The sequence below is a fragment of the Crotalus tigris genome, unplaced genomic scaffold (genome assembly GCF_016545835.1).
Source record: "Crotalus tigris isolate CLP2741 ecotype Arizona unplaced genomic scaffold, ASM1654583v1 scf7180000024475.591531, whole genome shotgun sequence".
In the NCBI taxonomy this organism is placed as follows: Eukaryota; Metazoa; Chordata; class Lepidosauria; order Squamata; family Viperidae; genus Crotalus; species Crotalus tigris.
The window spans coordinates 137,501-148,746 of NW_024100646.1; the positions used below are offsets into that span (position 1 = coordinate 137,501).

Below are 11,246 nucleotides of genomic sequence, written 5' to 3' on the forward strand. Positions count from 1 at the left end.
AGAGAGGACATCATCATCCTAGCCCTAATGAGGTTCCCTAGCTGGGTCATGAAACATCTGCAAGTAAATAGCCAAGTTCAGAAAGCACCAGAGACCCCACAGTCCTCCTCTCCACAAACTCACTCCCTTCTAGCATTGATGATGTTCCCTAGCTGGGTCATGAAACGTCTGCAACAAAACATCCAGCTGAGGGAGCACCAGGGACCCCACCTCCTCCTCCTCCTCCTCCTCCTCCTCTCACAAATCCTCCTCCCTTCTAGCATTGATAATGTTCCCTAGTTGGATCATAAAACATCTGCATGAAAACAGCCAGGAAGAACCGAAGAAGCTTCTTGGATGAGAAGCGAAACATTTTCAAGGGGAAAAAAAAACAAAAAAGTCGAATTGCCTCTTGAGAAAAGCGCCTTTGGGACCAACGGGGCCTGAATGATGAAGACCCTTTTCCAGGGCAGGGAAAGCGAGTCCCCCCCCCCCCTCGCTCCGAGTCCACCCCCAGAAGCCTACCTTTCCTTTCCCCAGGAGGAGGGGGCTGAGGTCATATCCGTCCAGTGTGACGTTGGGGAGAGGCACCCCGGCCAGCGCGGCCAGAGTGGGAAGGATGTCCAAGGTACTGGCCAGTTCATGGGTCACCCCTGGCGCCAAGAGAAAGCAGTCAACAGGGGGCTTGTCGAAGGAACATCCGCTCTGCCCCGGCCCCATTGCAAGCCGAAGACCTCCCCTCCCACTGCCTCACCTGGCGCAATGCGACCTGGCCAATAAGCCACGGCAGGCTCCCTCATGCCCCCTTCATAGGTCGTCCCCTTCCCACATTTCAGCAAGCCCGCACTGCCTCCTCGGGAGCCACGCATCGTCTCTGGGCTGCCAAGAAAGGAGAAACCATATTTTAGGAAAGGTCCTTGGACCTCAGGAGCAGCCAAGCAAGTTTTAAACAGTTTTGTTTTAATCCCTTACCGGGGAAAATCTGTTCGATGCTCCTGCTTCTATAAATTCTGGGCCTGTTTTGCAAGGGTTGGGGGAGAACTATTCTTGTTGTAATACAACTATCGGCATTCAACTAGGGGGGACAATATATGTGTGTGGGGTTTTGTCTTTTTTTTTTTTTGTTTTTAAATGCACACTTTCTTTAAAAATGTTTGTCCAGTCTTCTTTTTGAAGTTTGCCAAACGGCAACTAGACTTTCTTGGGTTTTTTTCCCTTGAAAAAGTTTCACTTCTCATCCAAGAAGCTTCTTCAGTTCTAAAGAACACTGAAGAACTTCTCCAGAACTAATGAAGCTTCTTGGATGAGAAGCAAAAGATTTTCAAGGGAAAAAACTCCCAAGGAAATCCAGGTGGTTTTGGGAAAAGCGCCTCTGGGACACAGCCATGATGTTCTGTTAAACCGGGTTCTCTGCTATTGTGAAAACCCACCCAAATTAAGCCAAGCTGCTTCCATGGCAGCACAATACACTGCCTGGCCTACTCCCACCCTTGATGCTAAATGGACGCAAACTGACCATTCCTGACCCAAAGACTGGCCCGGCTGCACACTCACCCATTGTCAGACGTGAAAAACACCAGCGTGTTTCTGTGGACGCCAGCATCCTGCAGGGCCTGCAAGAGGGAGCCCACTGATGCGTCAAACTCCAGGAGGGCATCGCCGTAAGGCCCTCTCAGGGACCGGCCCGTGTAGTTTTGGCTCCCAAACTGGGGATAATGGGTATGCTGCGGAGAGGGAAGACGGACACAAACATCGACACTGTAAGCCGGCCAGGTCATTGGCTGAGATGGGCAGCTATAGGAATTGAACTGAATTTATTTATTTATTTATTTATTTATGAGATTTATATACCGCTTTAAGTGCGAGCACTCTCTAAGCGGTGTACACCAGTAAGCAATGTATATATATATATATATATATTTACATAGCCCCCAACAATCTGGGTCCTCATTTTACCTACCCCGGAAGGAGGGAAGGCTGAGTCAACCTTGAGCCGGTGAGATTTGAACCGCTGACCTGCTGAACACAGTCAGCTAAAGTGGCCTGCAGTACTGCACTCTTAACTGCTGCGCCACCTCGGCTCTTATAATTGAATTGAATTAATTAATGAATGCAGAGAACAGCAACAAAGATGATTAGGGGAACGGAGGCTAAAACATACGAAGAACGGGGGGCGGCTAGGGGGGTGGTGGAAGCAACGGAGACAGAGAAGCAGCATCGCCCCCAGGAGCAAGGCAGCCTCCACAGGACACCCAGGGCCAAAGGCCATCAAGCTTTCAATCAGCCCCTCCAGATAAATGGGAGACTACTTAAGACAGTTCATTTAGTGACCGAAGTTACAACAGGACTGAAAAAAGCAACTTAGGACCATCTTTCACCCTTATGACCGTGACAGAATCCCCGGGGTCACCTGGTCCAAATTCAGTTGCGCTTGGCCATTGACTCCCCTTTAGGACCATCGTGGTGTCCCGGGGGGGAGGGGTGACGGGATTCCCCTTTTGTTGGCCTTCTGCCAGGCAAAGTCCATGGGCAAGCTGGATTCCCTGCTTCACAACTGTGTTACCAACTGAACAATTTCAGTGGTTCGCTTAACAAACGAGGTGAGAAAGGTCACACAAGGGAGGGAAAAATTCACCTAACCGCTGCTTCGCTCAGCGGGCGTAAGCCAAAGGTTGCCTGCATAAAATGGGCTGTTTACCCCACCCCAACCTTCCTGCTCACCCCCCCCCCATCCCAAGTCGACCCCGGTCCCATCCCGTAAGACTCACGTGAGAGGCGTAATAGAGCAAGAAGGGCTGCTTGCGCTGAGCGGAATCCAGGATGAACTCGCGCGCGAAGTTACTGTAGTGGCCCTCCAGGCGGGGGAAGTATATGGGCTGCTCCAGGATGCTCTGGTTCAGGAATAGGGGGACCGGGACCACCCCCTGGTCGCAGGCCCCAAAGCACCGAGTGCTGGGTGGGAAGCAGGTTAGATTCTGGCAGGGGCCCTGCAAGAATAACGTGGAGTAACAGAGTGGGAAGGGACCTTGGAGGTCTTCTAGTCCAACCCCTTGCTCGGTGGTTCCCAGGGAAGGCAAGCAGTCTGGGAAGATTCTTGCAGACATTTTAAAAATGTGAATTAAAAGGACAAAGAAACAAAAACAGACAATATCCCCTCCCCCCCAGTTGAACACTGAGAAATAGATTGCAACAACAATAACTTCTATTTATAAGGTTTATAAACTTTCACATCCAGTTGCAACCCAACTGACCTGTCCTATATTGTATATGTGAAGAAGAAAAAAATAGGTAGCAGGTTAAACCACAGGAAGTTGAAGTTCAAGGCCCTCCGTTAACCGTCTGTTACTGTAATTTACTTGTAGAAAGTAAAAGAGAAAGTTTTTATCTTTGCGGTTTTGTATTTTAAACTTTGGAATAAAATAACAGCGGTTAAGGAAGTCAATAAAGTTGCTTGCTGCAGCTGTTTAAGAGTTCCTCTGGTTGCTTGGACCTCACATACATACACAAACACACACAAACAGAGCCATCTTAAGGCCAATTAAAAGAGGGACCATGACGGCATCTTGGGTGGGATCACCTGTAGCAGAAGCCACAAGCAGCTGTTTAACCCAGTCATTATTTGTAAATCTTAGTCTTAAGTCTACCAGTGTTTCTCAACCTTGACAATTTTAAGGCATGTGGACTTCAACTCCCAGAATTCCACAGGTCAGCATTGCTGGCTGTGGAATTCTGGGAGTTGAAGTCCACATGCCTTAAAATTGTCAAGGTTGAGAAACACTGAATACAATTTGCAAATTTTCAGTCAGGAAAATAACCCCCAAAGGCATGGGGGGTTGCCTTTATTGGCGGTCTTTCTGAGCAGAGATTGTCAAATAAATTGTCTGGTCAACTAAACTGGTGATCCTCAACCTCTGTGAGTTTAAGAGGAGTGGACTTCAACTCCCAGCATGCTGGCTGGGGAATTCTGGGAGTTGAAAAGTCTAAAAGTTGCCAACCTTGAAAGATCTCGTTGCTGTCATCAGCAGCTGAGGCGCACACACGCGCGCACACACACACACACTTCCATACATTTCTCCTAAATTCCCTTCATCTCCTCCTCCTATTTTCTCCAGATGATTGAAGTGTTTTATCTAGCTTTTAAAATCTTGAGGAAATTACATTCATTCCAGATGGGCATTGAAAGGTTTCTTCCATTCTGGAACTAATTCTAAGTGCCATTCACATGTTTCCAAGCTGACTCAGAATCTGGGGTTTGAGCTGGTGGTCTTCCTGCAGATGTTTCATTGCCCCTCTAGGTGACTTCATCCGTGCAAAAACTGGAATATTCTTTATTGGCCGAGTGTGATTGGAAACACAAGGAATTTATCTCTGTGGTGTGTAAGCTCTCAAAGTACACAGAGATAACAAAGTGATCAATCACAGATTCTAAATCATAGTTGCAGACTACTATATGGGTCAATATCTCTGGACAGAAGCAGTGATGAAGGAGTTAGGGATTTAGCAGAGTGATGGCATGGAGGAAGGAACTGTCCATGTGTCCAGTTGTTTTAGCAGGCAATGCCCTACAGTGGTGTCTTGAGGGGCAAGCTGAAACAGTTCGTGTCCAGGACGTGGGGGGTCTGTGGATATTTTCTCAGTCCTCTTTCATCTGAAGGGAGACGGCTTTGCTTTCTGTTTATACTGCAATAGAGGAATCTCCAACTCACACAAACAATCAGACAATAAACAGCAACCTAATCAAGAAATCACCACGAACACTTCCAGCAACTCTGACAGGGTGAAACACACACATATAAAAACGCTCATATATAAACCCCCCTCCCTTCTAGCACTGATGATGTTCCCTAGTTGGGTCATGAAACGTCTTGCAAGAAAACCACCCAGTTCAAACAGCACCAGGCACCCCACGGGTCAACCCGGAGCCACAATGATGCTCTTCCACCCAAGGGGATCCAAGTGGAACGACAGTCTCAGGGAGCCCGGAATCCCCGCCACGCCACCCCTGCGGCTTCTCACCTGGTCGTGCGAGTAGGGTATCCCGAAGAAGTGGTCAAAGCCTTGGTTGGTGGGCAGGAACATGCCCTTGGGACCCAGGCCCAGATGCCACTTGCCAACCATGGCCGTGGTGTAGCCGCACTCCTTCAGCAATTCGGCCACCGTCACCTCGGCCAGCGGGAGGCCTCCCTGCGAGTCGGGATAAAAGACGCTCGGATAGATCCCGGAACGGGTCTGGTAGCGTCCCGTCAGGAGGGCTGCCCTGCGGGGAGGAGGGACGAGAGAGACAGAGAGAGAGAGAGAGTGAGTGAGTGTGTGTGTGTGTGTGTGAGAGAGAGAGAGATACAGAGAATTCTCGACTCACAACTATTCATTTAGTGACCGTTCAAGGTTATAAGGGCACTGAAAAAAGTGTCTTATGGCCGTTTTTCACCCTTATGACCGCTGCAGCCATCCCCAGACTCACGTGATCAAAATTCAGACGCTTGGCCACTGACTCCTATTTATGACAGCCGCAATGATCCCCTTGTGTGACCTTCGGACAAGCAAAGCCAACGGGGGAAGCCAGATTTACTTAACAAGCATGTGACCAGCTTAGCAATCGCAGCGATTCACTTAAACACCGGTCGTAAATGGGGACAAAATTCACTTGAGAACTGTCTCACTTTGCAACAGAAATTTTGGACTCAATTGTTAAATCAAGGACTATTTGTAGGTGGCGAGGTCCAATCATCATCAGAGGCAGAGCTGGAGGCCCTAAGTCCTCCCTGAGGAACACAAAGGCTGGAAGATCTCCACACTGGAAGACAGAGCCACCTCAAGAGGTTCGGTTCCAGCTCTTGGTCCCGTTGCTCTTCTGTCCAGGCTCCGAGGCCAAGAGTCTTCTCCATGAACCCTCTTGACAAAAGGGAGGGGGACAGACTCTTCTGAGGTGGCCATCAGAAGACTAGGAGAGGACCACTCTACCTGGAAGGGCTGCAGACGGAGCTGCTGCTGTAGAAGTCGGTGAAGCGCAGGCCCTCGGCAGCCATCCTGTCCAGGTTGGGGGTGGAAGAGGTGGGGTGCCCGTAGATGCCCAGATCTCCGAAGCCCAGATCATCCGCAAAAATCAGGACGATGTTGGGGGGCTGGTATGCTGGCTCAAGGGAGGCCAGCAGCAGCAGCGGGCACAGGGCAAGGAGCCAGGACAGAGGCAAGGATGACATGGTTGACCAGAAGGGATGCTGGCCAGGCCAGGTCAGCAGGAAGTCTGTCCAAGCCACAAGGCCACCCTCGAAGCTTCAGCTTGAGTGGGGCGCCAAAGGTCCACCTCGCCGTTTATGCCCCACTGTTCTCCAATCAGGAGATTAGCACGTGGGACTTGACCGTCACCGGAAGGGTCTTCAGCCGGAGGTTGACTCCTTAAGATCTTTGCAGACCCCACGCTCGCTCGAAAGCTGCAAAAGAACAAAAGACTCAGGAAAAATATGGCAAACACCTAGAAAACACAGCAATAAAGACAATAACAGGATATTTCAGGAGCTCCCAGTCCAGGAGCAGGCACCCACTGGTGCGTAAGATGGATCTGCGCAAAGCTCCCCCTGTCTAGGAGCCATAAGTCCAAGAGGTCCCCCAAATGGTGTGCCAGACCTGCATGGGGAGTGTTACCCCATCCAGAGTCAGAGGTGTCAACTCTCTTGACCCTGGGGGGGGCAAAAACCCCAGCCACTCCATCTTGCTGGAATTGAGCACACTGATGATCCCACAAGCCCCAGGCTGGTGGATGACCTGTCCTACCACCTCCGTATACATGTTACATAGGAACAGAGAGATATTGGGGCCCTGAGGCCCCCCACTTAATAGAGCCCCCCACACACTGACTGATACCAGCCACAGAGAAAGCAGGAAAACCACTGCAAAACAGCCCCCCCTGAATCCCAAGAGCCCGTCCAGCATGGTTGATATCAAAAGCCGCTGAGATCCAGAAGGGCCAGGATGGACCCATCACCCTCATCCTGAGCCCTCCAAAGGTCATCCATCCATATGTATGACCAATGACGTCTCAGCACTAAAGGTAGTCCTTGACTTACAACAATTGAGCCCAACATTTCTGTTGCTAAACAACCTTTCTTACCACAGTTGTTAAGTGAACCACTGCAAAGATTAAGTTAGCAACACCATTGTTAAGCGAATCCGGCTTCCCTCTTGACTTGGCTGGTCAGAAGTTTGCAAAAGCGGATCAAGTGTCCTCAGGACACAGCAACCGTCGTAAATACAAGTCAGTTGCCAAGCATCCAGATTTTGGACAGTGATCATGGGGATGCCGCAACGGCGGTAAGTGTGAAAAGCGGTAGTAAGTCATTTTTTCTTTCAGGGCTGTTGTAACTTTGACCGGTCTGTAAATGTAAATGTTGTAAATCGAGGACTAACGGTACAGGGTGCTCTGAATCCGGGCAGCTTCAAGAAAGACGCTCTCTAGCTGGGAATTCCTCACCCTCCCCCGCTCCTTCCCTAAAATGCCCAGCAGGCAGCCCCGCGGAGGCCCCCCACCCACTTTCGCAGAGAGCCAGGCACTCCCCCCACCTCCAGAATCCCACGAGAAGCCGCCCCCCCCCCAGACGCCCTCCGGCCCTCGGGACTTTCCGAGCTGCGGCTCCCACCGTGCCCGGACCGACCGCCAAGCTGCCGCTCCTGCGGGCTGGCCCCGAGGGACGCCGAAGCCTGCACCTCTGGAGGGCGCCGGGTTGGCGATGGGGGAGAAGAGCCGGCTGCATCCGCGACGCTGCGGGCAGGCGCTGCCGGACTTAGCGCTGGAAGGCAACCGGAGGTCTTCTAGTCCAGCCCCCCTTCCGCCCAAGGCAGGAGACCTCCGAGGCGAGACCGCGCCTGGAACCCCAAGAGTGCTTGGGGAGGGGGAGGGGGCCAAGGCAACCCCCCCCCGAGACCCCAACCCGACTGCCAGCGTCCCGGCAGCCCCGATGGAGCAGCGCCTCGGCCCCGGCACGGCCTCTCCTGCCGGCCCCTCGCCCTCTCGCCCGCCGGCTGCGCAGCCTTGCCTCGCCCGCGCCGTGGAAGCCCCGCTCCTCCACAGCGCCGCCGCCAGCTGTGCCTGCCAGCCCCGGCCGGAGTCACGCGGGCAGCGGAGGCAGCCTTCAAGAGCCGAGGCAGGGGGCGGGGCTTCTCCGGACGGAGGGGAGGGGCCTCTGCGCTGACCTTTGGCCGCCGCCGCCCCTGGAGCCCCCGCGGGGAGAGGCTGGGCTGCGGGAGGGGCTCCGGGCGGAGCAGAAGTCGGCGGCGGCGGGGGGGGGGTCTCTGCAGCTGGACCGAGTTGCTGCGCCCGCCTCTGCCCGCAGAGGGTGCCGGGGCTGCGGCAGGGGCTCCTCCGATGCCCGACGCGGGCGGGCTGCCTGCTTGGGCTGCCCCCTGTTAGTCCTGCCTTGCGGGGTGCGGGCGGGAGACGGGCTGGGAGACCCCGCCCCAGGCCCGGGGCAGGGGAAGGCGGGACCCGCGACCGAGAGCGCCCAGCCCGGCCATGCTGGGAGGGAGCGGCTGCTTCTTTCCCACGGGGTGGGGTGGTGCCTGGGGGAACCCCGCCCCCGAGGCTGGTGGGGAGCTTTTTAAACAACACAAACACCAAAGATACATAGACACACAACCACACACACATAGATATATACATACATATTTATTTATTCATGAGACTTATATACGGCTTTAAGTGCAAGCACTCTCTAAGCCAGCGGTTCTCAACCTATGGGTCGCGACCCCATTTGGGGTTGATCGACCATTTTTCGGGGGTCACCAAACAATGCAATCCGCCATTTTCCCCCCTCAGGGGGCAGCACTGCGCATTCACGTTGCGCATGGGGGTGGCGTTGCGCGTGCGCGGCACATTTGTGTGACAGGGTCGCCGTCACACAAACGTTGAGAAACGCTGCTCTAAGCGGTGTACACCAATAAGCAATGTATATATATATTTACATTGTAGGTCTTTGGTTGTTCGGGTTTTCTCCCGCGTAAAATTGGAAGTGTCTTGGCGACGTTTCGACGAAGTCCCATTCGTCATCTTCAGGCTGGTGCTTTCAGCTTCGTGCTTTGAGCTTTACGCGGGAGAAAACCCGAACAACCAAAGACCTACATACAAACACCCGCGAAAACCTCAGAAAACAAATATTTACATTGCATCCCACAATCTGGGTCCTCATTTTACCTACCCCGGAAGGATGGAAGGCTGAGTCAACCTTGAGCCGGTGAGATTTGAACCGCTGACCTGCTGAACACAGTCAGCTAAAGTGGCCTGCAGTACTGCACTCTAACTGCTGGGCCACCTCGGCTCTTAATCACACATAGATACATAAAGTCCCACCTCTAATCACACATAGATACATAAAATCGCACACATGCAGATACATACAAACACAATCACAATCTCTCACACACACACATACATACAATCAGTACTTTTTTTCTAAAAAAAAAAAAAGAAAGAAAAGGTGCCGGAACTCCGTTCTGGGCGTTCTATGAGGAAAAAAAGCCCTGCATACAATCACAATCACACACACAGATGCAGGGCTTTTTGTCTCATAGAACGCCCAGAACAGAGTTCCGGCACCTTTTTTGGATGGAACCTTGTAGGGTAGGCAAGGCGGGTTGTATAACGTGTGAGTTTCAGCACCTTTTTTTTTTTTTTACAAAAAAAGCACTGCTTAGATGCACACACAGTCACACACACAGAGAGAGATGTACACTCAATCACAACCACACACACACACCCCATACATACATACACACAATCGCAATAAAGCTCGCAAAGAGCATTCTCCCCCTTTTTTCCCAAGGGGATGAATTGCGAGAGGGCATGGCCCACCCCAGGTTGCCCAGTGGATAAAGAACCAGGATTGAAGGGCGAAGGCAGCACTGCGGGGGGGGGGGACCCCGAGCCCAGCCAGAGGAGGTCCCAGCTGGGCAGATCCGGGTCCAGCCGGTGCCCGGAGGGAGGCAGCCCCAGACGGTGGATGGCAGGCCGGTCGGCTTCACTTCTGCTCCCTTCCTGACCAGTCTGGGCCTGACCAGGAAGCGGAGGAGGTTCTTTGGGGGCAGAGGGGGTGGGGGGCTGGGGGGGACCCATCGGACACCACCAGACACCACCAGGAACACCATAGCTGGGGAAGGGCAGGGAGGCTGCTCTAAAGGCGTCTCCTGAGTCATGTCTCCAGGTAAAACACCTGGGTCTCATCCGGATGCAAGTCTGCCTTTAAGTCAACCGGGGAAACCCGATTCACTTAACAACTGGGTTACTAGCTTAGCAACTGCGGTGATTCACTTAACAACTGTGGCAAAAAAAAGGGGGGACAAAAGCTCACTTAACAAAAGTCTCCCTTAGCAACAAAAGTTTTGTTGTTGTAGTCATAAGTTGAGGGCTACCTCCACTCTCACAACAACGCCCCTTTGACTTTCATTGGAGGTTTTCAAGGAAAGATTGGGTTTGCCTGAAATGGTGCAGGCTTTCCTGCTTGAGCAGGGGGTCGGTCTAGAAGACCTCCCAGGTCCCTTCCGACTCTGTGATTTGGTTATTCTGAAATCTGCTCAGGCCCCCTTGGCCGTCCTCCCCACACACCGACCCCAGGAGGCTCCAGGGACCGAGAGGGCTCTGCCTGCTCTCTGGGGCTAGCCCCCATTGCGTGATGCGCATGTCTCACCATCCCTCTATGGCCCCCACAGAGGCTGCTGGAATTTTCTAGAACAGTGGTTCTCAACCTGTGGGTCGGGACCCCATTTGGGATCGAACGACCATTTCACGGGGGTCGCCAAGCAATGCAGTCCGCCATTTTTTTCCACTTTTCCTTAGCTGTGCTACTCCCTTTTCTTCTATCGGCTTTTGAAAGCCAATAGAATAGACTCTCTTGAATAGAGTCTAATTCTATTGGCTTTCAAAAGCCAATAGAAATTGTCCAGGCTGTCTCTGCCCTGCTGAGCCCGCCAAAAGTCCCAGTCTGCAAACGGTGCTGCACCAGTTGAGTAGTCCTCGACTTACGACCTGTTGAGTAGTCCTCGACTTACGACCGGTTGGGGGTCGGGGCATTAAAAAGGTTGAGAACCACTGTTCTAGAAGGAAAAAAAGCGGCACAGTCTTGCGTACCCCCATGAGGGAGACGGAAAATCTGCCCGGAGACAGAGAAAGCCCGCCAAAAACAGAGGGGGGTAGTGAGGTAACTGCACTCAGCCAATCGGAAGAGCTGATGGAATCTACTGGCTGTATATAAATAGCAGTTTGGGGGGGGGGGAGGCAGGGA

At 52.6% G+C, this 11,246-nt stretch overlaps 1 protein-coding gene across 2 annotated transcripts in view; it reads right to left on the reverse strand.

Annotated features, from left to right (window-relative positions):
* ARSA (arylsulfatase A) overlaps positions 1–8,493 on the reverse strand; it is a 10,975-nt gene extending 2,482 nt beyond the window's left edge. Inside the window, exons 1-7 of one of the 2 annotated variants that reach the window (XM_039333414.1) lie at positions 8,167–8,493; positions 5,941–6,410; positions 4,996–5,236; positions 2,748–2,966; positions 1,534–1,703; positions 734–858; positions 505–632 (exon numbers count right to left, since the gene is read on the reverse strand). In XM_039333414.1, coding sequence (XP_039189348.1) covers positions 505–632; positions 734–858; positions 1,534–1,703; positions 2,748–2,966; positions 4,996–5,236; positions 5,941–6,179 — 1,122 coding nt within the window. In that variant the 5' untranslated portion in view covers positions 6,180–6,410; positions 8,167–8,493. Of the gene's footprint in view, positions 1–504; positions 633–733; positions 859–1,533; positions 1,704–2,747; positions 2,967–4,995; positions 5,237–5,940; positions 6,411–7,613; positions 7,977–8,166 lie in introns of those variants that run through there. The other variant, XM_039333415.1, reaches the window with a different exon arrangement.
* Positions 8,494–11,246: the final 2,753 nt, after the last annotated feature.